At 47.8% G+C, this 25,225-nt stretch overlaps 9 protein-coding genes across 9 annotated transcripts; 3 read left to right on the plus strand and 6 right to left on the minus strand.

Moving 5' to 3' along the window:
- Positions 1-3,753: 3,753 nt before the first annotated feature.
- DEU56DRAFT_827126 (lectin 2b) lies at positions 3,754-4,842 on the minus strand. Its single transcript, XM_041354378.1, has 2 exons — positions 3,976-4,842; positions 3,754-3,918 (listed from the first exon to the last, which is right to left on the minus strand). Exon 1 carries the CDS (start codon positions 4,482-4,484, stop codon positions 4,047-4,049), a length of 438 nt encoding a protein of 145 aa, XP_041204112.1. The 5' UTR covers positions 4,485-4,842; the 3' UTR covers positions 3,754-3,918; positions 3,976-4,046.
- Positions 4,843-5,307: 465 nt separating this feature from the next.
- On the plus strand, positions 5,308-6,204 carry DEU56DRAFT_827132 (lectin 2b). Its single transcript, XM_041354379.1, has one exon. The coding sequence runs from the start codon at positions 5,580-5,582 to the stop codon at positions 6,015-6,017; it is 438 nt and encodes a 145-aa protein (XP_041204113.1). The 5' UTR covers positions 5,308-5,579; the 3' UTR covers positions 6,018-6,204.
- Positions 6,205-6,715: 511 nt separating this feature from the next.
- On the minus strand, positions 6,716-7,913 carry DEU56DRAFT_903953 (uncharacterized protein; the record flags this gene model as incomplete). Its single annotated transcript, XM_041356653.1, has 4 exons — positions 7,698-7,913; positions 7,490-7,641; positions 6,928-7,226; positions 6,716-6,893 (listed from the first exon to the last, which is right to left on the minus strand). Exons 2-4 carry the CDS (start codon positions 7,598-7,600, stop codon positions 6,716-6,718), a joined length of 588 nt encoding a protein of 195 aa, XP_041204114.1. The 5' UTR covers positions 7,601-7,641; positions 7,698-7,913.
- Position 7,914: 1 nt separating this feature from the next.
- DEU56DRAFT_983540 (glycosyltransferase family 2 protein) lies at positions 7,915-11,568 on the plus strand. The gene is made up of 13 exons (XM_041359955.1): positions 7,915-8,059; positions 8,121-8,650; positions 8,701-9,121; positions 9,169-9,223; positions 9,272-9,804; positions 9,853-9,945; positions 10,000-10,179; positions 10,237-10,608; positions 10,663-10,746; positions 10,796-11,074; positions 11,136-11,158; positions 11,207-11,286; positions 11,345-11,568. The coding sequence occupies exons 1-13, from the start codon at positions 8,042-8,044 to the stop codon at positions 11,401-11,403; spliced, it is 2,727 nt and encodes a 908-aa protein (XP_041204115.1). The 5' UTR covers positions 7,915-8,041; the 3' UTR covers positions 11,404-11,568.
- Positions 11,569-13,183: 1,615 nt separating this feature from the next.
- Positions 13,184-14,461, minus strand: DEU56DRAFT_893061 (uncharacterized protein). The gene is made up of 3 exons (XM_041356338.1): positions 13,934-14,461; positions 13,420-13,881; positions 13,184-13,371 (listed from the first exon to the last, which is right to left on the minus strand). Exons 1-2 carry the CDS (start codon positions 14,337-14,339, stop codon positions 13,424-13,426), a joined length of 864 nt encoding a protein of 287 aa, XP_041204116.1. The 5' UTR covers positions 14,340-14,461; the 3' UTR covers positions 13,184-13,371; positions 13,420-13,423.
- A 50-nt stretch (positions 14,462-14,511) lies between these two features.
- On the minus strand, positions 14,512-16,448 carry DEU56DRAFT_963444 (uncharacterized protein; the record flags this gene model as incomplete). The annotated part of the gene is made up of 4 exons (XM_041359389.1): positions 14,512-15,200; positions 15,301-15,615; positions 16,034-16,242; positions 16,274-16,448. The coding sequence occupies 4 exons, from the start codon at positions 16,446-16,448 to the stop codon at positions 14,964-14,966; spliced, it is 936 nt and encodes a 311-aa protein (XP_041204117.1). The 3' UTR covers positions 14,512-14,963.
- A 1,240-nt stretch (positions 16,449-17,688) lies between these two features.
- Positions 17,689-18,850, plus strand: DEU56DRAFT_594128 (uncharacterized protein). Its single transcript, XM_041346990.1, has 2 exons — positions 17,689-18,018; positions 18,076-18,850. Exons 1-2 carry the CDS (start codon positions 17,845-17,847, stop codon positions 18,631-18,633), a joined length of 732 nt encoding a protein of 243 aa, XP_041204118.1. The 5' UTR covers positions 17,689-17,844; the 3' UTR covers positions 18,634-18,850.
- On the minus strand, positions 18,825-21,178 carry DEU56DRAFT_903958 (uncharacterized protein; the record flags this gene model as incomplete). Its single annotated transcript, XM_041356654.1, has 13 exons — positions 18,825-19,230; positions 19,295-19,320; positions 19,378-19,421; positions 19,479-19,589; positions 19,644-19,739; positions 19,796-19,850; positions 19,905-19,965; positions 20,125-20,242; positions 20,300-20,396; positions 20,447-20,611; positions 20,673-20,726; positions 20,793-20,816; positions 20,975-21,178. The coding sequence occupies 13 exons, from the start codon at positions 21,176-21,178 to the stop codon at positions 19,071-19,073; spliced, it is 1,215 nt and encodes a 404-aa protein (XP_041204119.1). The 3' UTR covers positions 18,825-19,070.
- Positions 21,179-23,053: 1,875 nt separating this feature from the next.
- DEU56DRAFT_594156 (uncharacterized protein) lies at positions 23,054-25,028 on the minus strand. Its single transcript, XM_041346991.1, has 15 exons — positions 24,846-25,028; positions 24,774-24,783; positions 24,702-24,721; positions 24,619-24,651; positions 24,472-24,568; positions 24,380-24,414; positions 24,296-24,326; positions 24,202-24,234; positions 24,076-24,152; positions 23,967-24,021; positions 23,815-23,910; positions 23,642-23,752; positions 23,546-23,583; positions 23,463-23,488; positions 23,054-23,398 (listed from the first exon to the last, which is right to left on the minus strand). The coding sequence occupies exons 1-15, from the start codon at positions 24,903-24,905 to the stop codon at positions 23,227-23,229; spliced, it is 894 nt and encodes a 297-aa protein (XP_041204120.1). The 5' UTR covers positions 24,906-25,028; the 3' UTR covers positions 23,054-23,226.
- Between the last annotated feature and the right edge of the window lie 197 nt (positions 25,029-25,225).

Genomic DNA, 25,225 nt, shown 5'->3' on the forward strand with positions numbered 1-25,225 from the left:
GTACATCCCAACCCCCCTCCTCATCATCATCTCCAACCTCACCAGTCTCTGCATCATTTTCGGAGTCATAAGCTTCAGCCTCTGTAAGAGATGATGGACCGGGGTCGCGGAATAGTAGATCGTGACGTAGAAGGCATTTAACACATTGTAATGCTTCGACAATGTCACCTTTGAGCCGATTACGGCGCTTGCTAATTGTAATGCCTCCTTGTGAAAACGCCCGCTCGCTCGAGACTGATGAAGTCATAATTGACAAATAATCCCTGGCGAGCGAGGCCCAGACTGGATATCGCTCAGCGTTAATCTAAATGAAAATGACCATCAGTTATTGACATTTAATCCAACCGAAGCTACTTACCCCCCACCATCGTATGGCGCTCATCCCAGCTGGCAGAGCTGCCTCGATAGTCTCCATATAACCCAAAAACTCGACCCTCCATGGTCTCAATGCGTCAACAGTAGATTCACCTATATCCGCCTCGCTGTCGTCTTCAGAATCACTCTGAACTTGTCGGATAAGCTTCTTGAGGCCGCCGACCTTGCTTTTGGTAGTTGCAAGCGAGGGTGATGAGTAGTTTCGATTCAACTCATGATAGCGTGCTTCGAACACTTTCTCTGCACATGCAAGTACATCGTCGAGCAAACTTGATGGCCAATGTTTTTTGAAGTACGCGATTTTCACTGTCGGGTCCAGTACTATACTTGCAAATATCAGAGCGAACCAACAAAAACTGACAATGACGAACACATGGCAATAATATAAGCTGGGGTATCTGTCGTCCTCTCGTAGTAATCGTCTAACTTGCTTGCCACCGCCTTGAGTGCATGAGAGAATCGAATATATTTGGGTCTTTCCGCTCGTGATGCCCATGATCTGTGAAGCGTCTCCAGTGCTGGAATAGCAAGATGGAGTGTCGATCCTTGATCTGACGAGAAAGCTTGCTGCACAACGTCAGCGTACTAGAGAATCAGGTTAGATAGACAATAAAAACCAGTTTCAACCGAACATACTGAAAGCAGGTCCGCGAATTGGCCAGCTCGTGCCCATTCCACAGGTGATAACTGCAGAAAATCGATTTTGGAGCGCTTGGTCAGATTCTGTTCCTGGCGTCCCATCTCATAGACGAAAGTGTCGACATGCTACAATGTGAAAGTAAGAACAAAAAATAACAAAAAATAAGATACACACTGCCTTGTTGCATTCCGCGCGGTTGAGCATCACATATGTCGAGGACCAGCGGACTTTCATATCGAGCAGCAACTGCGTTGGTGAAGACACGCCGGCCTTGGTCTGAACAGTCTTATATAGCTCTTTCCGCTTGGCCGACGAACGTTCCTGAATGGGGAACTTCATCAACAATGTCAGGGTTGAATTTGTGACTGACATACCTTGACACAGATACTGCGGATGAGGCCGACTTCGTCCCGGTCATTTGCCTTAGTCGTGTCCAGTTCGTGTGCACGTGGATCGTGAGGGTTATAGTGAGGTGCGATGCTGTATTCACGCAGGAGGGTCTGTGTTCCTAGGTTAATGACATGTGCTAGACAACTATCAAAACGGTTTGAAATTCCATCATTAAAATCGCATAAAGGGACTCACTTTATCTTGCGTGATAGCCATGGAAATTCTTTATTGAACTTCGCCTTGTACAGCTTCGAGAACTCTTGTAGCATAGTGCTATTGTTGCTCGCATTGTCGCATGTGACGTGTCCGAGCTGCCCAATATATACTGAGTACAATAGCACTTAAGAAGTCAAAAATACGGACCTTGTGAGCAACGCCAACACGATCCAATATCTTGAATAAGGCACCACCTAAATGCTTACCATTGTGCGCATTATTCAGCTGTGTAAAGCCAAGCAGCGCGCTTTGAGACTCCCACTGCATCGGATGGTTTTCTTCTATCCAGTGGCCGGTGACGGCGAAGTACCCATTGACATTTTCGGCCTGCCACGCGTCACATGTTATGCTGACAGCTCCGCTAACGGAGGCACTCTGTAATATATACTCGAAGATGAGAAAGTCACAACACTGAAAGGCCTGATGGTACATACATTAAGTTTTGTTTTCAGCCGGGTCAAATGATTCTTGAACATCCTCATGATCTCAGCACGTGTTGCTTTGCGACCTGGAATTTTGACGCCTTGTGTTGCGCGGGAGGCTATGTCAATCATCTCCCTGAACTTCGGGTGTTCAAGGGCCTGGATGAGCTGTCATTATGTCATTAGGATGTAGCTTGATAGCACGGTAGTTACCATGAGACTGACCTGATCTGTTGCGATGAGCCACTCTACAGCTGCTTTCTTAAAAAGCTTATCACTGTAGGGAACTACACGCTCTGAGAGCTTTCTCTCTGTCATGTGCGCGCTGATATTTTGCTGGGCTCGGGCGGCTTTCTCCTTCTCGGCTTTGACATCGCCAGGCAATTTAGAGGCGAATGCATTGTCCTTAGCCCATTCCTGGTATTTTCCCTACAGACGTACAAGATCAGGATGGCTGGAAACAGTCACAATACTTAAGACTTGCCCTGAATTTTGCTTCTGCATGCCGGCGCAGCGTGGTTGTCTCATTCACGATGATACACTGACCCCTAGTGGTGTAGTATGTATCATTAAGACTGTAGTACGAGATCAAATGCAAGAAAACTCACGAGCAGACCTTACATTTACGGTGTTTTTTGACCGTTCCATTAGTGCCAGCACGCTCGAATGGGGTACCGAAAAATTGCTCAATGTCGCGAGTCTTGTCTTCACGCGAGGGAGTGGAATCGGTGACATCCTGCACGTCGATGTCAGCGAGAATTCCATCACCATCAACTTCAGTATCAGGATCTTCCACAGGGGCCTTTCGTCAACGGACTCGTTTGGCTGTTGTCTCTATGTGAGTGAAATGCCTTACATTGGTAGCAGATAGACTCATGTTTTGGGTTTGTCCGTGCATTTTCGCGCTCACCGGCGTCACCAGATTCATCATCGTTGTCGAAATCGTCGTCATCGGCTCATGCCCTTTTGCTGTTGTCAGGCGTGGGTACAGTTAGAGGCTGGATGTCAGGAGGGTTTTGTGTGTCAGGAGGGTGTGGTGAGCTGTGGGTAGTGCTTCGATTGTTAGCGGCGGTCTGCGCAGTCAACTTCGCAGCCTCTGCAGCCCGAAAATCATTGATAACTTTTGTTTGGGATGGGAGGGCGGCCTTCTCAGAATGTTGGAGAAGCGCAGCTGTGGGTTTGATCTTGCGTGCTGGGCGCACTATGCGAGGGTCATCGTCGCTGGACATTGGGCAGTAGGTAAAAATGGTAGATAGTATAAGTGGGGAGACGTACTAGCATATTTCTGAACTTTTTGTCCGACATGGCCATCGTTGGCCCATCAAGGCGGCAACATATGAGAGCTTGCAAAGGAAAGTAAATCCCTGAAAACAGTATAACATAGGGCGACTCACCGGGTCATTCAGACATATTTCGCCAGTCATTCAGACATTTGTTGTGTTATCGTCGTCGTCGAAGCCTAAAAGGATAATGACGGATACAAAAATAAACCTAGAAGATCGATCGATCAAAGGTAAGTGACGTCCGCGGAATGATGACAAAGTGGGAAAGCCGTGGCCTGGGCCGCCGGCTTGGGCTTTCAAACATCTCAAGCCGGGCCAAAGCCGTTTTCAAGCCGTGCGGAGGGCCTGGCTTGGCTCGGCCCATTTAGGCCCGGCTTGGCCCGGCCCACGGCCTGAAGCCGGGCCATGCACATCACTAAGCTGGATAACAGTATGTATCTGATTTATGCCACAGAGCAAGCATAAAGTAATGGTGCAGACCCCCAACAAGATCATACAGTCGGACTCAACGATGCGGACCTTGCAGAGCTCTCATGCAGAAGAAGGCACCAGCCGAAGCATTTAGGCATAGTAGGGGATGTCTGCCGTTATTGTGAGCATTTGTCAACATTCACTCCGCGACTACGTAGTTGACTTCCTATCGACACAGTCCATTCAATTTTAATCGTACAACTTTCCTACATTTGTGACTCCTTCGGTATGAGAATGCACGCGGGATATTCAACAGGAAATGAAAATATGGACGACGAAGGAGTTTCCGACCTCCTCGACGTACTTGACGTCCACCGAAGTTCCTTTTGCGCTCTTCTTCTGGATGTGGTCCAGCTGCTTCCACAGCATCTGGTTCCTGGCACTGGAATCCGAATAGTACTCGGGCTGAATCTTCATGCCCGTGTCTCCAGGCGCGAGGTCAGTGACGATATCGCACCACCTCTTGTAGTTGTGGATGCCTAGCGTCACGAGGAACTCTTCCCCGGTGCCGTTTATGAAGCGGAGCGCACCAGAAGTGCCGCTGCCGCCCATGACGAGGGTCTCGATAGAATCCGTGTTGGACCACGTCCCCCCGTTGGCATAGTGCCACACGGTTTTCTCGACGAGCTTGAAACCGGGGTTGCCGGTGGTGGCGTCGATGATTCGGACTGTGATGGTGTAAGACATTGTTTCTGTATGAGGACGATGTCAGATAGGTTGACTGGCAGATTGTCGCAAGACTGCTTGCTAACCTGGTTGTAAGGATGGGTGGCTGGGGAGAACGGATGCATGACTGGCCATTTATACGTCGAGCCATGCATGGTGCGCGGCGTACACTTGGAGAGTTAGAGCAAGTCACTCGGCTGTTGGTGTAACCGAGGTGTGATGCCAAGTATGTATTGCGGCACGTTCGACATGCTTCCATTCATTCGTGAATATTCATATCAAGTGTTCTGGACTGGCACAACGTTTGACATGCTTCCATTCATTTGTAATGAAATTTCCTTTGACAATTACAACAGTTGGGGATTGTGCGTGAAACCGGGGTTGGCTGATAATACCAATATGGTCTATTTAGCGCCGAACAGATCTTATCGATAAGCATAGTGCATGGTAGAGCTGTGGTTGATTCCTCACAGTGATGTCTCTGGTCGTCGGACTTACTGTCTCTGGACGACAAGCAGAAATCAATCTAGGTACTATCTTACGTCCTCCGTGCAGCGTCGAGGACGCCTGGACCCGTATTGGTTTCTGCAGAGTCGCCAATTATGAGACATGGTCTAACACGGATTCAATTGAGATCCTCGTCGTGAGCGGCAGTGACACGTCTGGTACACATCACATTAGAAGAACTAGCGCTCTGACTCCAGGCTGAGCTGATTCCCCGGATGGCAGGTACACTCCCAGATCAGTGAACAAACGGGATCATCGCAACACATTCAAGTTATCTATGGGCGCGTGCCGGGATTGAGCGTTGGGCGTAAGGAGTTCATCTTGTGTCGATAATGTGGTCCAGAACACCTGATATGAATATTTACGAATGAATGGAAGCATGTCGAACGTGCCGCAATACATACTTGGCATCACACCTCGGTTACACCAACAGCCGAGTGACTTGCTCTAACTCTCCAAGTGTACGCCGCGCACCATGCACGGCTCGACGTATAAATGGCCAGTCATGCATCCGTTCTCCCCAGCCACCCATCCTTACAACCAGGTTAGCAAGCAGTCTTGCGACAATCTGCCAGTCAACCTATCTGACATCGTCCTCATACAGAAACAATGTCTTACACCATCACAGTCCGAATCATCGATGCCACCACCGGCAACCCCGGTTTCAAGCTCGTCGAGAAAACCGTGTGGCACTATGCCAACGGGGGGACGTGGTCCAACACGGATTCTATCGAGACCCTCGTCATGGGCGGCAGCGGCACTTCTGGTGCGCTCCGCTTCATAAACGGCGCCGGGGAAGAGTTCCTCGTGACGCTAGGCATCCACAACTACAAGAGGTGGTGCGATATCGTCACTGACCTCGCGCCCGGAGACACGGGCATGAAGATTCAGCCCGAGTACTACTCGGATTCCAGTGCCAGGAACCAGATGCTGTGGAAGCAGCTGGATCACATCCAGAAGAAGAGCGCAAAAGGAACTTCGGTGGACGTCAAGTACGTCGAGGAGGTCGGAAACTCCTTCGTCGTCCATATTTTCATTTCCTGTTGAATATCCCGCGTACATTCTCATATCGAAGGAGTCACAAGTGTAGGAAAGTTGTACGATTAAAATTGAATGGACTGTGTCGATAAGAAGTGAACTACGTAGTCGCGGAGTGAATGTTAACAAATACTCACAATAACGGCAGACATTCCCTACTATGCCTATATGCTTCGGCTGGTGCCTTCTTCTGCATCACAAAGTTGAGTACAGGCGAGCATATTACGACCAATCAAGATGAGGAAAAAAACGTCAATATCACCAAAACAGCGTCGTCATACAAGTACGGTCGTATCATATCCGGGCGTCAAGATATTATCACTCCCCTGCAAGAAAGTGCGCGAGCATGTATATCGTCGAGCCGAGGAAATGAGCGACTAAAAACGCATCAGTACTAGCGACGACGTGTTGTCAGAAGCGTATACTTACCTGTAAGTCTAACAACTCAGAAGAGAATTAACGTCATATACCCATTCACAGCCGCACTCCTACTCGTCGCCGTCTTGCCATTTGAAAATGTGTAAGCGATCTGCGATCTCGTAAAATACGCGCATGATGGCAGCAGCCGGAAGAGCCTGCAAACCCACCAAGTCAATAAAAATATGTTTGATACTAGCCTGTTCGATATTCACTCACGTTGCTCAAAGTCCAAATTAGCAATATGTTCGTCCTGAAAAATCTTATGGTTTTCTTGCTGCGTTGCTAGATCAGGCTTGGACACCGCCTTGGGTGGGTTTGAGGACAGAAACATGCATAGCATCTTCGCCTGTTAGTGCCCCATGAGACATCATGAATGTTGGCAAACTGTTTTGTGTGAGCGACTGGGAGCTATGCAGAAGAAGGGGGATAAACTGCATAGATTGAGGACCGCGCCATGACCAGATACTGGAAGAAGGAAGTAATCAATGCCATAGCTCACACTTGAACTATCATCAAACTCAAATCATGACCCAGCAAAATCGAGAGCACAATATCCCTAAAGATCAAATTTGAGGATGACCCGAACTCTGTCCCTAGCAGCTTATCCAGAATATTCGACATGTTGTAGTCGAAATTCTGCGCTGCGACGAGTTGGTTGATGAGATATTGTCCACACCCGCCCTTCAGGACGACGATCTCGCCTCCAATATTCGAATCGATGGTCGATGGTCCAAAAAGAAGAAGTGTAGTGAATGACTCAGCTCTGCTGAACAGTTTCGATCCCTCGCATTTTGGAAGCTGCTACTATCATTTTTCAGTGGTGTGCCGTCTCTGATGCATCTAGATTATCACTGCAAATCTGCACGCTGGCGAACGGTAGCGGTCCATCTAGAGAAGCAAGTTCGTATGTTCAAGTATATGCAAGGGTGCATCTCTAGATCAAGCTTGAAATCCTACCGGAAGCGAAACTGTCTGTAACAAGGACAGGGGAAAAATTAAATTTGATTCGTCTTTGAGAGTGTGCTTTAAATCTCTGTCCAGGCAGCAAATTTAACACTTACGTCCGCTGTGATGGAAGCAAATCGAATTTTTATTTGACGATGTCGTATTCGTTGAATGGTCAAGTCTTGTCGATCGATGTACCACCATGGGTGGACCCTACAGCACATCATTGAAAATCACCCTTTCAGTTGTAGCTCATAGAGTATCTCGTCTGAATATAGGACTATTAGATTTGAGTAAAGGGCTAGAAAAGACTTCAACACTTACCAAGAAACTACTACTACATCGATGTGACCTAATAGTAAGCTAAGCTATTTTTATGGTTCGCCTTCTTTCGACTTTCTCTTCAAAGGTCGTGAAGTTACTCCGGAAACGAATTTTGTTGCCAAAGAACAGCCAAGAGCCTCCAAGGACCCGAGAGAGGCTGCGCACTGCGCTTGGCTGGGAAGAGGGGAACCTGAGAAAAGCACAGCCACACTGAACAACAGCCTTCCACAGCGGAACTTCTGGAAGTTTATATTGGATAGATTTGAGATAGAATACTGACCCTTTTTCTTTTGCAAACTCTGACGAGTTCACTCATTCTTTAGGGGACCACTTATCTACACGCGATGTCAAGGTACCACGAGGTGCGTTTATGGTTATCCTCATGGTTAAAGGCGCCTAACGTGTCTGGTCTATGATGAACAGGCCGACGAAGCACAGCGGGGACATTACAATGACGGGTACAACACTTACCCGTCTCAGACACCCAATCCTTACGGAGAGGAAACGTATGACCCGTATGACCCACACCACTACGATCCCCAACATGAACACCAACCCTACGATCCGAACCAACAATATCACCTCCCGGACCCATTCCTTACCCCGCAAGTACCATCAACTCCATTTCCTCCCTCACAATCGCAAGATTTATATCAACAACATCAGCCTTCGCATCAGCCATCGACTGACTATCTAACACCGCACGCTGGCTATAGCCTTTCCGACAACCCACAGCCCACTAATACACGCCCGCAGTCGCAGTTCGGTCTGGATTATGAGATGGTAGAGCATGAGGATAATGATCTGGGAGATATGCCACTGCTGCGACGGAATGGAGCAGCACCCATGCCTGGAGGTTACCAGGATACTGATGATCGCTCGGAAACTAACATTCGCTATGGACACATACCACAGCGCGTACCCCGGCGATACAAGACAATCAAGAAGGTAGAGTGAGTATTACTTTTTTTATCCAATCTTCTTTCATGCTCACAACGTACAGACTCTTCCATGGTAACTTTGTGCTCGACTCCGCAGTACCAACAAAACTGCTGGACATGTGCGCGTTGCGTAACGAACGCGAGTTTACCCACATGCGGTACTCTGCAGCTACATGCGACCCGAACGACTTTGAGAAATCGGGGTTCACCCTCCGCCAGGGCCATTACGATCCTCCACGGCGAACCGAGCTTTTCATCGTCATGACAATGTATAATGAAGACGAGGAGCTATTTTGTCGTTCAATGCATGGTGTCATTAAGAATATCGCACATTTGTGCAAACGGGATCGCAGCAAAACGTGGGGAAAAGAGGGTTGGAAGAAGGTTGTAGTCTGTATCGTTAGTGATGGGCGGCAGAAGATCAATTCCCGGACGCTGAGTGTAATTGCTGCCATGGGTGCATATCAAGACGGCATTGCAAAGGTACGCTTCAATTCTGGCAAATAGTCCTGTTGTTGATGATAGAGAAGAATATCGTCAATGGAAAACCTGTCACAGCACACATATACGAGTATACCACGCAAAGTTTGTCTCCACATTATTGACCTGTTTTAAATCCTAACGCGATCACAGTATCTGTCTCTCCTTCCATGAAGATAGAAGGCGCCGAGAAAGGTGTCGTCCCCGTACAAATCATCTTCTGCCTCAAGGAGAAGAATCAAAAGAAGATCAACTCCCATCGCTGGTTCTTCAATGCCTTCGGTCCATTACTACAGCCAAATGTGTGCGTTCTCCTTGACGTCGGTACCATGCCCGGCCCCACCTCAATCTACCACCTGTGGAAAGCCTTCGACATCAATTCAAACGTTGGTGGCGCATGCGGCGAAATCGTCGCCTTGAAGGGCAAGTACGGACAATATCTTCTCAACCCACTCGTCGCAGCGCAGAACTTCGAATACAAGATGTCGAATATTCTGGATAAGCCGCTAGAGAGTGTGTTCGGGTACATCACCGTGTTGCCTGGCGCGTTTAGCGCATACAGGTATATTGCCCTGCAGAATGACCAGTTGGGGGAGGGCCCGCTGCAGAAGTACTTTTTGGGTGAGAAGATGCATGGCGCAGGTGCAGACATCTTCACGGCGAACATGTATCTTGCCGAGGATCGGGTGGGTGTCACGTAGAACAAGATGATGTATTGGCTGACGCTTGTTCAGATATTATGCTGGGAGCTGGTCTCAAAGCGCGGGGCATCGTGGATTCTACACTACGTCAAGTCTGCTTATGCAGTGACTGATGTTCCAGACCAGGTCAATCTGAGCGATCAAAGTCCTCATGCGGTGCACGCTGACCCTTTCCAACAGGTTCCCGAGTTAATTTCTCAAAGACGTCGCTGGCTTAACGGCTCCTTCTTTGCCGCCATACACTCTACAGTTCATTTCCACTACTTGTATCGTTCCTCGCATACATTCATGCGCAAGTTTTGGATTCACATTGAGATGTTTTATCAACTGTACAACCTCATTTTTTCCTGGTTTTCCCTAGTAAGCTCCCTTTCTACCATTCTCTACCCCCACCATAATGACGCTCATGTGCATTAGGGTAACTACTACATCGCATTCATCATTCTCTCCCAAGCGCTCGAGTCCTACGTTCCTCAAATCCACATCCTTAACCTCCTCCTCAACTACTTTTATCTTGGGCTGCTCATTATGTGCTTCCTCCTCTCACTTGGCAACCGGCCGCAAGGCGCAAAATGGGGCTACACTCTCGCCTTCATCGGGTTTGGCGTAATCACGATTTATATGACTGTCTCGGCGTTGTTGCTTGCTTACAAGGCCATCGAAAGCGTTGCTCAGACCGAAGGACGCGCAATCCAGGCTAGCGATCTATTCTCGAATGCGATCTTTAGAGATGTCGTGCTTTCGTTGGCAGCTACGCTGGGGTTGTATATCGTTGCCTCACTGATCTTCGTGGGTCATCATTTGCTTTTTATCTTGCGTATAATGTATTGATCATCGTCAAAGTTTGAGCCATGGCATATGATTACTTCTTTCGTTCAATATCTCCTCATGGCGCCGTCGTATATCGCGGTCCTGAACGTCTATGCAGTACGTCCGTCTTTTACGCACAGCTCCTAGTCGCTCACAAAGTTTTCAGTTTGCTAACGTACATGATGTCTCATGGGGAACGAAGGGCGATAACAAGGTCTCCACTGATCTCGGTGTCGTCAGCGCGGGCAAGGGTGACAACAAGAATGAAGTCGAGGTGGCAGTACCCACAGCTGAGACAGATATCAATGCAGCATATGAAGATGCTATCCATGTCCTGTCCTCGAAACCACCCAAGGAGGAGTCCAAACCCGATCCAGCAACGCAGCAAGAAGACTATTATAAGACCTTCCGGACGAACGTATTGCTAGTCTGGACTTTGAGCAACGTAAGTGATCATCGAATAGGTTCGTGTTAGAACAATTTTTATTAACGTGGTGGGTTTACAGGCTCTTCTAGCTGCTGCTATAATGTGAGTATTTTAAGAGATTGCATATGGACGCTAGCTTATAAATGGCAGAACGGCGACGAGTGGGACTGGAAGTGCGGCTGTGAACGGGTACATGGCGTTCATCCTCTTCTCAGTTGCTGGACTTGCATGTAAGTAGAAGCTTCTGACAATACGTGATCGTTAGTACTCATGCCTTTCGTTCTTTAGTTGTTCGTTTCCTCGGCTCGACAACATACATGCTCGTGCGCTTGTTTGCAGGGGAGTGATGGTCTCTTGAAGCACGGCATGATACGATTCAATACGATATGGACTTGTATGAAGACAATTATATATGTTGTCGATATTAGAGAATTGACACTCTGTATCCGATACTGTCACGTGCACGTTCCTCAGTACCGTGCGATTCCAAGCTGGAGTCTCATAATATTGACTTCACCTTGACATGCTTGACACAGTACATCCAATTCCACAAAACTCCTTTGGTATGACCGTATGAGAGCGTATCCATGAGATACTCAAGAAGAAATTGTAAATATGGACGACCATTTTCAAACCCGTATCTCCCGCGCGAGGCCAGCGACGGCGTCGCATTCACTTTTTTTCGACAACCGTGAAACCAGGGTTGGCTGCGGCGGTTCTTACTGCAGTGTTGTAAGTCATTGTTTTTATGAGGGTAATGTCAGACAACGTTGATTGGCAGAATCAAGCATGGTTTTTAGCTCACCTGATTGCAGGATGAGTGGGCTGTAGATAACGGTATACGCTGCAGGTCTTTTATACGGCGAGCACTACTCTGCGATTCCACAGGATAATTACATTGAGCAAGCCCCCCTGGATATTGGTCTCCCCGCTGTGTGTCATGCCAAGTGTTGTGGCCTCATGATTGTGGTGCGGGCCCTGTACGTACCTTTTGACCGTGACAGACCTCCATTCATTCATCCATACAACATCGTGATTGCGTGCTTCTTCAACCTTTTTCTGGCGGGTGAAATGCTTATCATTTTCATCATTCATAATTTTGGGCAACGCCCGGGGATTTCTGTCTTCTTCTTTCCCAACGGAAATGAACGAATGTGTCCCAGTTCTGGCCTTCATGAGGGAACTTGAATGTCTTTTCTCTGTTTTTCTACCTACTTGCAGAAGACTCGTGACCTGTTTTCAAATTAGCCCAAGGCTTTCCTTCAGTATCACTGCCTTTTGGCGTAACGCTTAAGCGGACGACAGTCTGACCCAGATCTTACAAGCGCTAATTTTTGACAAAGACTGCAAGGTTGAAGCATTCTATCTTTATGGCGGTACCACAACGGGTATGCACCTCTTCTGATTTTAGCTGAGGCGTGTACATACATGTGCATGTATTAATTAGAAACAGAGCAGGTAGCAACGCATTCTCACTTTCAGATTTGGACCGCGATCAAACGGACGAGCGAATGCAGCGTTCGAGGACGTAAGATAGCGCCTAGGTCAACTCAATGGGGATTAATTTCCGCTTGTCATCCGGAGAAGACAGACTGGTGACCTGGCCGTACCATGGGGCAAGCGCGCATGAGGTCAGACTTCAAACTCCATCCGTTAGAACTCAGGACCCACATATTTCTTCTCTTCTCCCTGTGTTCAATCCCACCACTGGAAATTTACGGTATCCGAGTCGTAACTCTACGGGAGTGAAATTATAATTTAGATCTAACTTCCAGCGTTAAAGCCCTGCCGTCAGCGAAGTTATAGTACGTATGTCTCCAATACTGGCGGAGAGATAAACCATCATAACGGTATCCGCGAAATGGGGTTACGTACGAGCACGTTCTCATCACTTTCAGGCGTCTATCAGACTATAGACAGCGAGAGCGATCAGCTTCGACCATTTGTCTGATCAATCTTGCGTTCCATGTCAGACGGGTGAGTGCTATGGCCCGGGGGACCACAGCATCCAGCTACACTTTAGCCGCACCAGAGGATTCCAATGGCTAGAACAACAAGAAAACACAGTACGCGAGGTAATCTCATCACGTCTGTTCTAACTTCTCAGCGCTTTCAGACGGGCGAATGCCATTGGAGGGGCTACAGGCGAGAACTCAGTCTGGCTGTGACAGCATGATATCGAAGGACTTCATAATAGAATATCAGCATACATAAAATCTGTTTTACTGGGAAAATTGACGATTAGCTGATGGTAAATTCTGTAAACGCTATGTAATATCACCGTTACATCCGCTCTACTGTCCCTGTAACATGATCTGTTGGACATGTGAGCAGCAGACCTTCTCATTAAACAAGTTACTCACATAATTACGGATGTCTTTTCAAGAAGCTTGAGAACGACGACCATGCCATCATCTCTTTGTATGTGGCATCAGACGAGTCATGGTTGTTGATCATGGCTTCGACTAGTGAAAAGTCCCCCAGGTTGATGTCCGGTATATAGTGCTTGCACTGCTGGTTTTGCATGCTGTCTTCGTGCGACTGAAGGCTCTCTTGATCCGAGAGGGTCGGAGGCATACTAAGGCGGTTGTGCGAACAGTTGGACTGGGGTAAATCGTAAGAAGCACGAGCAATGTTCGTGATGAAAGGTGAATTGGCTTGATATGCGAAGTATGGCGACGTGGAAGATGGGAGCTTGCATACAGAGACTGAGTATCGGAAGTGGTATTCAGCAGAGAATATAAGAATAGGGCGCGGACGACCTGAGGAACTTCCAAGGGGTGCTGGGTGGTACACATCCTGAATGATAGTGTATATAGTGGGATCTTGAGGAACTGATTATATACCTGTAGCACGTCGAGGTCAGAAAGTACGGACCTGGGGATTTGCACAAGATCTCCCAGTACTTGGGAACTAAGGCTGTGCTGTAGAGCAATGGACCGCCATCGGATGGGTTTATAGAATTGGTGAAATATGGTCCAATGCATTCGAGTTTTGTGTCCTCACTGTGTATGGGCGCGCCATCCAATAATATTATATAGGATGACTTGCCGATGATGACAGAGGGCGAGACGAAGGTTACTGTGGGATCAATATCCCTCATGCGACGCGGCGCATTCGAGGAGGGGTGAAATGCAGTAGCAGCTCGAGGAGACTTTAATAGAGAAGATGGTGGTGCACGTGAACGTGAGGATAAGCTCGGCCATGAGCTGAGCTCTGGCAAAATGTCAATGTACACCGGAGTACGTGTGTCAGGAAGTTGGTTATGTTTAGACGACGGCATGGCTTGGCTATATTGTGAGGAGGATATGTGGAGGACTGAGTAGGGAGATGAACTATTGAGTCGTGAGGCAACAGATGTTTATCTCCATAAGTGATGAGGACAAAACCTCCGCTACCCGGCTTCACTCTGCGAAAGATATAATACGCGTGATAACTCAATCACTTCCTAAGTTAAATGAAACCGTCTCAATAAACGCGCAAATGGCAGCCGTCGGAGCAGATAACACTGTACTCACCCCCTGTCCGAATCAGGTGTTCCTGAGTTGTTGTGGATGACTACCTATTTATTTCGATGATCTGCGCTTTCCTGCCTGGTGGAAAATGCACTCTGGGGACTCGCTACTCATCCCGAGATAATTTCCAAAGCCCTGACGCGGACTCGCTTAGTCTACTCCCAGGATACCAACCTGCATCCAACTTGTCCCATAGGCCCTGTACGTATACAGTGTAACATGTTGCAATCTATTGCGAATTGGTGTTCTTTATCTGATTCAGCGAAGTTAAGAATAACCTCGCGGACCTCATGACAAAGTTGCCTGTGTTCTTTAGAGTCTAGGCAGTCGATTTCTTCGTACTTCTCTTCTGGAATTCTTCTGTATCAGCATGTGTTAACTTGTTGGGCATTTTAGGCGCGAAGGGACAAGCGACAAAGAATGGCGAGACCTGAGGCAGGACGTGTGAAGTCCGCTCGATGGATTTTAATCAGGAATGGTGCATGCCTCGCTACCATATGTTCGGCACCAAATGACCAAACTACGCAGTTTTGGAACTCGAAAACATAGATATGTCGCGATAGCGTGCAGACCAACTGCTTGCGTCGTATCCCGGACTCTGGAATATGTTCGGATCTTTCCATGCCAGGCTTCAGACGATGACATACCAACAAGATCAACTATTCAACGTTAAAGATGTGAGCATTGTTGCAATCTGTCATTTGAACGGGAGGCTCACCTATTACTCACAGCGAGTTTGAGAGCACAAGCTGCCTCTACACTTCCTCCTACACACTGGATCTTGGCTCTGCTACCACTAGCGAGGTTCAATCGCTCGTCGACCCCGGCAAAATACACCCCGGCAAGGACTTCAAAACTTGTGACCGCGCATTTTCCAACAAGGTCTTCGGCTGATTTGGACGGCCTATTTTCTGGAGTTGAGACTCGCAGAACATTCTCCAAACCCGGCCGATGAATCTCGGTAGACCGATCCTGCGTTTCGGCTTCGTGTTTTGTAATGCCCGATGTCGCCGTTTCCGACGAATGATGGCATGTCTGTTGCTGCTGGGGATACGCTGCACAAGGTCAGATCGATGAGATATAAGATCGTAGCTGGAGTTTTACAGATCTATTGGTCGATTCATCACTAGGCAGACGTCAAGCCTGTTGGGTCTCTGGAATTGAATTCCGGCGCCTGTGTTTGGTTTGGCTATCGCAGGGTTTGTAAGAGAGGAAATTGAAGAGGTAAGGACTTGCTGTATGGTGCAATCGTAGCAAGTGCATGATGGCAATGGAGCACGAGGATGAAGCTGGACGGCACATTAGATATGGGAAAGAGAGTGCCTGGTGAAGGAGCATTATATAAACAGTCGAGAGATTGTAGAAGATGCGCTGGTCTAGAGGAAGGTGTGGAAGTCCTGTTTCCATGTTTATTTTTTGACTCGTCAGCCAAGTTATTACAGCAGATACAAAATAACCCTACCTCGTTCACTCGAGCGCCTGTGCACGCAGCAAAGACAGCTAATGTGGTACTGACGTTGAAAGTCTCTCCTTCAGTTCCAACGATGTCGACAACAAAATCCGTGTCTCCATCTTCGATGACTACTTGTGACTCAAACGTGTGGGCCGTTGGGACTTCAAGCTTCAGCAGCCATAACGAGGGATTGTGGGATTCCGGGTGCCTTTTCCACTCTTCATATATGTAGGGCAACAAGGAATGCACCTATTTGTGCGGTACAGGCAGCATCTGGGGTGAAAAGGCGATGAAGTGCGAGTTTGAGGTCTTCCGGAGTGAAATACTCGGCAGTCTTGTTTTCCTTTTGAAGAAATTGAGTGTAGGGCCTTTTGAATTGCATGGGGTATGTAGTCGTATTGCAGCGACCAGCCCGAGCTTGCATGCTGATCAGTGGACCCGGTTTGAACTTGAGGGTATCGTGGTACCATCTGCTGTGGTGCCACAGTTACTGTAGTACTCTGTTTGGGGCCAGGTGAAATTGACGCGGTCCTGTGAGGTTCAAACAACATTCTTATGTCGCTCGAAAACTAAATTCCAAACACTTTGAATATCCTCGTTAATGATCAGCATGTGAGTGTCCGTCTGCGCACAGGCCCTAGACTGCTGTTTTCAGTTCTCACCATATTTACAGTACTTGTCCTCTGGCCGTACACTCACCTGTGCCGCGTCAAGGCCCGCTTCATGCCGCGTCAATCATAGACCATGCCGCGTCAAATAAGTTGTGCCGCGTCAATGCCTCGTCAATGCCGCGTCACATGCGCGTCATGCCGCGTCAAACCTCATATATGCCGCGTCAGTGCCGCGGCACAGCCTCGTCGCAGCTACCCTTCACACAAGTTTGACACTCTGGCTGAGATATGGACCACCGAGGGTTCTCGAGCAGCCAACTTTGTCTATCTAGCCTTGGGCGGGGTGGGGCTGCTACCATGGCAAACCGCGAGTTCTTCAAGTTGTTAGTTCCGCCACTTTCCAATCACGTTGCCCCTGCTGTATAATTCTGATGTCCATGAATTAATCTACAGGAGCCACGTGCGTGCCGTGCTTCCCCTTTTGTGGTCCGTCGGGACAGGCGCTGCAGTGTTTCGTGACCTCCAGCACACATCTTACTTAGTCGTATCTATTGCTCAGTCAGTTGCAACCTCTAGGCTCTAATTACCACCCTTGAAACTGGCTATCCACGTCATCGCGAGGTTCTCGCGAGACAAAGTTACCACTGTTCCGATGGTGAAATCCTTATTTTGTGGCACCGTATGCGCTGACTCTCGCACCCGTCATGATCATCGTCATGATCATTAGTCAAGAGAAGTACCGGAACTAAATTTCGGGCGAGGCGAACCTAAAGTCAGAGGCAACACAAGACATGAAAAACACACGCAATATTGTTTCTATTGCCTTATAAAGTTCGCATACGTTGGGTGTGCTATCGACCATCGGGAACGCTAAGTATGTAGCAATGGCTGACCCACCAGATATGAATCCACCCTCAGAGGACACGTTCTAGAGAGTTCTAGAGCAGGAGGACATCCAAAAATAGTAACCAGGCAACAAATTTCCTTCTTCCGGGGCTGACAAGTGACTTCACATTTAATGCTGGAAGCACCCGCTTGGATTTGTAGTTGCGCTCCACTCGTTGCGCTCCAGGTAAATTTGACACATAATCGATCCCCGAATTTATCATTCAATTTTCACACCTGGGAGTTTTGTTGCGGTAGAGGTATTAATGCTCAGGTATTTAAGGTGACTCGTCGCAAGATCAAAAGGAAAATCAACGGCGTACCATGAGCTTGTTCAAGATCCCCTTCATCGTAGGTTTGGCTATTGGCGTCTATGTTTCTTTCACTTCTTCTGCTCCGCCACCGTCACCTGGCGAGTTCGTGGAACCCCCCGCGTTCGAAACTTTCATGACATGGCCTCTGAGACGTCTGGGACGTCTGGGCATAGATACGAAGAAGGTGTGTTGCTCCTATATATTGGTCGTTGTCTATATTCATCGGTGGACGATATAACAGGTCTTCGTGTGGGCAGCATCGTTCGCTGAAGTGGCCAGTATCTTGGCCACGCATATAAATTCATCGCAACTTCCAGAGGGCACCTATGGCGCCAGAGCCTTGCAGCTTCTATGCTCTCTTCACCCTACGCCAATCACCCCCGCTTTCATTGCTGGTAGCCTTGCCTTCATAATCGGGGGCGTGATAAGGCGTCATTGCGTGGTGACACTAGGGAAGCACTGGAGCTGGCCAATCAGCGTCAGAAAAGATCACACACTTGTGACAAATGGACCGTACTCGTTCGTCCGCCACCCAAGCTACACGGGTTTCATTCTCCAATATATAGGGCTCGTCGTCATGTATGGACACCGGGAATCGTGGTTGAGGCAGTCTGGGTTTTTACAAGTGCCTTTCGTAAAAGTTATAACAGCAACGGGTTTCTACGCGTTTACTCTAGGTACTTTCATTTGTATCATTCGACCTGCAGTGGAGGACAAGATGCTCCGGAGTGCGCTGGGCAAAGAATGGGAGGATTGGGCGAAGAGGGTGAAGTACCGATTGCTTCCTGGGGTTTATTGATCATACATATATGTTGAGTGCTGTGTATATTTGGCAAGTCGTTGGGCCCGACACGCCATGACGTAGCGCTATATTTCTCGGTTCACTTGATGTTTGTGGTGTCTGCGGATTGGTAAGTGGCCTATTGTACATCATCCTATATCAAAATATAGCCTACGATAATAGTTGAATACATGCTGAACGTTGACCATGTAATTCGGAGAATGATACGAACTGCCGCTAAGAAGCACTTCTGACCCTAGCACACTCAAATCCCGATCGTTATCCACTCATCCGCGGCCCTCACAGCGGAAACTTGACACCTATGGATATTAAATAGATCAAGGCCAGCCAACCACACCTCCCACCCACAACAAGAAAAAAAAGACATTTCCATAAGTTAAGCACCTCCCAAACCCGACCAAATCACCCAGACCAGTCACGTTGTTAGTCCAATGTTACTCCACAAGCGACGCCGAGTAAGCTATAGGGTCCGCCATGACTATATCAGACAACAAAGTCATTCCAAGGGCGTCAGAGACGTGTGCATTCCGGTCTATCTGCCAGAGATGGAGGTGCATGCGCGTGGCGAGGATTGTAAGGAAAAAGCACTCGAAACTGTACGCGTGTTTTTTGGGGGTGTTGTTAGCAGAGATTCGCAGCAGAATTTAGAGGTGCGTACTCTTCGAGGAGGGAGTGATATGGGGACTAGGTGTGCAGAACATCAATGACTCGACCATACAGGGTAATCGGGGATTCACGCACGTCGTAGAACAACATTATTATGAGGAAATTGACGGCTGAAAGAACTTTGGAACAAGAATCATTACCGATGAGCACAAAAACATGTATATGTTCTGACTCACCCAGACCAGATGCATAGTAGAATATGTTATGCTTGACCAGGATGGCGTACATAGGGCCGGTGTTCGTCCGCCAGCTCTGTATGACACGTATGAGCGTGAGGGAGATGAGTCCTGGGGAAACACCAATCAACATGTCATCTTTGTTTTTGGTTTCCGGAAACAAACCTAGTTGGAATACAAACAATTGAACAAATTGTATGAAGCTGAGGTTGGTCGAGGTCCGATAGCAACCTAAGATTCCTGGGATTGCGCTTGTCACAACTGTGAAAATGGAGTGAGCATGTGCGAATAGTGACCGGGGGAGGTGAAGCGCAAACCGTGTGATGTGCCAACGGTGATGAAACCAATGATGATGGAAGCAACCACAGCAGCCTGAATAGTGTATTTACCAAGAGCCTTGGGTGTGGAGAGAGTGAGGGGACTCACGAGAAAGGCGGACAACATGACTGCGAGTACGATTCTATTGCTGTTCCAGAGCGCATATGTTCTAAGCACAAAAAACACTAGATGGATCAGACCAGGAGCAGATTTACTTTGCAAGGGAAGATATACATTCAGAACAACCGATCGATATCGTACTGAAAGCTGTGGGAGCAAAGACCAGCACTCAGCAAGGCCGTTCATGCAGCATGCACCGTGTACGCACATGAGTAAATAGAGAACGATATCCGGCATTTCTGTGAAGTCATGCGGTATGTAAGCGTCATTCATTAGTGGGTAAGTTCCTACATATTCATCGAGTTTCTCGCTCGGCGTGAAGTGCACTGAAGCCCATTATGTTAATTCACCATCGGGAAGACGTGTGCTAGAGCCAAACGCACTATATAGCTCAGTGATGAGGAGCAAAAAGGGGGCATGTCGTGTAATGGCATAAAGGCTTTTTACCTTGGTCCAGCGCGACTCCAGGAGGAATGTCCACTTTGAAAAACATATATCATAGCTGAGGCTATTAGAAACAAATGCATTACCTCTGTGTGTAGTGAACAAGCGTAATCATAGGTCTGGATCCACGAATTCAATGGCGGATATGAATAGATCTGGACATGCCTACCCAGAATGCCACCATCGACGCTGAGCTGCCAAGTTAGCACCAGGAAGAAGCTGTTCAGAAAACCATGCGCACTAGCTAGGTACTGGTGGTGCGTGGTATATCTTTTATCATCTTGTCCTCATATGATCAAGGAAGCGACGCACTGTTAAGAACTGCAGATTCCTGGCTGCTGCGATGTCGTCAGCCGAATACTCCATCTGCATTCGTTCAAGAGGTATCAAAAAAAATCAAAACGGGCTTTCACGGACACCTGACGCACGCACCTTCTTATATCTTGCGAGCATGAGCTGCGAACCACATCAAGATATGGGCATAACTGGAATTTGTATTGTGGCGATACCATTCAGCCTGATATTGCGGGCTTAATGAGCAAGGAGATCATGATCACTGGTCGCATTTCGGCGTTTCACTGCCCACCGAAGTGTCTTAGTGATTACATAATTACTAAAAGTAGCTCAAGCTGCTTCGAGCAGCGGTGAAATTTGCTGCCACTGCTGTGGCAACTGCCACGATCACTGCGGCGGCGGTGCTCACAAACGCTGAGTGCGCATCCACTAGGGTACGAGGATGAGATGGAACAGGAGGAGAGGGCGGATGCAAATAGGTAGAGGGAGGAGGCACAGAAGGAGGAAGGACAGGAAGTTGTCATATTCAACACCCAACTCGGACGTCGACTCACGAACCTATGATAATAGTTCATTCAACACTGATCACGATTTGGCTTTCAGTGCTGCAGCTCAAGACACCAAGTACCGAGTGAGCTTATATCAATGGTGTGGAGTCCTTCAACTGGCGCTGATGAATACACCATACATGTCATTGCAGATCCCAGAGCATCTGGCCAGCAACAATTGAGCGACAAGCCCTTGGCCCTTGGCACCCTCCACATTCCCTCATTCCCTGCTGGCTTCCAAATTATCAATTTGTGCAGTTGCATGCACATCATTCCAATCTCAGCCTCGGAGGACGGTCTGCTTCGTTATCCTGTGCCCCTCTGACAGAAACTCTCGTGGATGATAAATATCACGAAGTCACTCCGACTGTCGAGGCTCGACTTCTCATTATATCCTATCACTTGAATCAAGCCTCCTGTGACATCACTCATCTCATCAATCACTTCCCCGTATCGCCACTTCTTCCAAGAGAAGCCGGTTTTGTCGTGAATTGCTTCTTCAGTTGATGAGACACGAGTTTGCCGCGATTCCACAAATTATTTTGGATGCACGGCCTTTCTCAGAGCTTCTAACCTGGTCGTTTTCTCACATTTGTATTTGGGAAGTCATCGATTCATTGAATTTGAAAATTGAATGCTCCGCCTCAGGGATGGAGCTCACAAGAAACAAGCACCGCGTAAAACCGCAGAATGAAATTGTCCTTTTCACTCATTATTTACAAATAATATGGGGATCCTGAACATCCTCACACCGTCATGTTGTTCTGGGGCGCTTATATTCGGACCGCGTGTACCACACAGTGCGCTATTTATCACTCATTTTCCTTCCCTTGTACATCACAGACTCATCATGCTTCAGGCAGTCTAGAATGTCCAATAACAGCCGAATTCAAGTTAACGGCAATACACCACAAGACACGGAGTGTATAAATCAACGGGAGGAACTAACACCGTTCAACACGCATGGAGATGGATCTCGCGTTCGAATGTTGTGAGCTCGAGGATTGATGATATTTGTTTTATCTCATCTAAATTTAGTTAACGTGGCAGGGATGTGGTTAGTAGGATTGCAGCAGTTTTTCCTTAGGATAACAGATTCACACTCAATTCTTCTCCACAACAATCTCCGATGGGGAGTGTAGGTTGGAAAACACCGTGCAAATCCTTATCATTATCCACTCATTTGGCACCGCTCACAGCGGAAGCTCGAGACCTGCTTAATGTCAATGTTAAACAGACCAAGGCCCGCCCAAACTAGTACTCACCTCCCGTCTGCGATCGAAAATGAAGTCCTATATAGGTTGAGCGCATCCCCGAACCCGGCTGGTGAACATATCTCGTTCAGTCACCTCATTACACAAACGACACCAAATCAGCCACGAGACGTTACGCCGTACGATCCGCCACGGACAATGTTACCCTGTAGGAGCAAAACACCTCCATTAGCCTCAAGAACAGTGATATCTATCCACGGCCCTCACAGTGGAAACTCAACACCTATGTATGTTAAATAGATTAAAGCCAACCAAACGCACCTTCCGCCCATGGTAAGAAAGACCTTCCCATCTGTTAAACACCTCTCAAACCCGACCAAGCAACCCAGAGCAGTCATCTCTGTTGAGAGTACGCCTGACCACCAGGGCGTCACGACAAAGTGACATATATAGATCCAAGACATTCACAGTACCTAGCTCATTTTCTCGTTCCGTTTTTGCATTATATATATTAGACGTGTACTATCTAGGTTGGCAGTACTAACCATAATGGTTGAATACATGCTGAATGTTGACTGTGTTTTTGGAAAATGATACACTGCCGCCAGGCAGCACTTCTGACGCTAGCGCACTGAAATGCCAAACGTTACCTACTCATCCGTGGCTCCCACAGCGGAAACTCGATACTATAGATGTTAAATAAATCAAGGCTAACCAAACGCACCTCCCGCCTACTGACGACAATAAATACATTCCCATAAGTTAAGCGCCTTCCAAACCCGATCAAGCCACCCAGGCCAGTCATCTCGTTCAGTCCAAATTTCGCTCCACAAACGACGCCGGATAAGCCATAGGGTCCGCGGGGAACATATCAGACAAACAAATCATCCCAAGGGCATCAGAGCCGTGTGCATCCCGGTCGATCTGCCAAAGAAGGAGGTACATGCGCGTGGCGAGGATCGCAAGGACAAAGCACTCGAAACTGTACGTGTGTTTTTGGGGGGTGTTGTTAGCAGGAATTCACAGCAGAATTTAGAGGTGCATACTCTTCGATGATGGAGTGATATGCAGACTAAGTGTGCAGAACATCAATGACTCGACCATACAGGGTAATCGGGAGTTCACGCACGTCGTAGAACAACATAAGGAAATTGACGGCTGAAAGAACTTTTCAAGCAAGAATCATCATCGATGAGCATAAAAATATGTATATGTCCTGACTCACACAGACCGGATGCATAATAGAATATGTTATGCTTGACCAGGATGGCGTACAGAGGGCCGTTGTTCGTCCGCCAGCTCTGTATGACACGTATGAGCGTGAGGGAGATGAGTCCTGGGGAAACACCAATCAGCATGTCATCTTTATATGCATGTTTTTGATTTCTGGCAACAAACCTAGTTGAAATGCAAACAAGAGAAGAAATTGTATGAAGCTGAGGTTGGTCGAGGTCCGGTAGCAGCCTGTGATACCTGGGATTGCGCTGGTCACAACTGTGAAAATGGAGTGAGCATGTGCGAATAGTGACCGGGGGAGGTGAAGCGCAAACCGTGTGATGTGCCAACGGTGATGAAACCAATGACGATGCATGCAGCCACAGCAGCCTGAATAGTGTATTTACCAAGAGCCTTGGGTGTGGAGAGAGTGAGGGGACTCACGAGAAAGGCGGACAACATGACTGCTAGTACGATTCTATTGTTGTTCCAGAGCGCATATGTTCTAAGCACAAAAAACACTAGATGGATCAGACCAGGAGCAGATTTACTTTGCAAGGGAAGATATACATTCAGAACAACCGATCGATATCGTACTGAAAGCTGTGGGAGAAAAGACCAGCACTCAGCAAGGCCGTTCATGCAGCATGTACTGTGTACGCACATGTGTGAAGAGTGAACGATATTCCGCATTTCTGTGAAGGCATGCGGTATGTAAGCGTTCATTCATTAGTGGGTAAGTCCCCACATATTCATCGAGTTTCTCGCTCGGCGTGAAGTGCACTGAAGCCCATTATGTTAATTCACCATCGGGAAGACGGGTGCTGGAACCAAACGCACGATATAGCTCAGTGAGGAGGAAGAAAAAGGGGGAATGTCGTGTAATGACGTAAAGACCTTTTGCCTTGGTCCAGCGCGACTCCAGGAGGAATGTCCACTTTGAAAAACATATATCATGACTGAGGCTATTAGAAACAAATGCATTACCTCTGTGTGTAGTGAACAAGCGTAATCATAGGTCTGGATCCACGAATTCAATGGTGGATATGAATAGATCTGGCCGTGCCTACCCAAAATGCCACCATCGACGCTGAGCTGCCGAGTTAGCACCAGGAAGAAGCTATTCAGAAAACCATGCGCACTGGCTAGGTACTGGTGGTGCGTGGTATATCTGTTATTATCTTGTCCTCATACGATTAAAAAAGGCGACGTACTGTTAAGGACTGCAGATTCTTGGCTGCTGCGATGTCATCAGCCGAATACTCCATTTGCATTCGTTCAAGAGGTATCAAAAAAAATCAAAACGGGCTTTCACGGACACCTGACGCACGCACCTTCTTATATCTTGTGAGCATGAGCTGCGAACCACATCAAGATGTGGGCATAACTAGAATTTGTATTAGTGGCGATACCCATCAGATTGCGGGCTTAATGAGCAAGGAGATCATGATCTCTGGTCGCATTTCGGTGTTTCACTGCCCACCGAAGTGTCTTGGTGATTACATAATTACTAACAGTCTACTACTTAGCTTGTTTCGGGCAGCGTGAAATTTGCTCCGCCACTGCTGTGGCAACTGCCACGATCACTGCTGTG

The sequence above is a fragment of the Suillus clintonianus genome (genome assembly GCF_016758775.1).
Source record: "Suillus clintonianus strain FC179 chromosome Unknown DEU56scaffold_96, whole genome shotgun sequence".
NCBI classification, from domain to species: domain Eukaryota; kingdom Fungi; phylum Basidiomycota; class Agaricomycetes; order Boletales; family Suillaceae; genus Suillus; species Suillus clintonianus.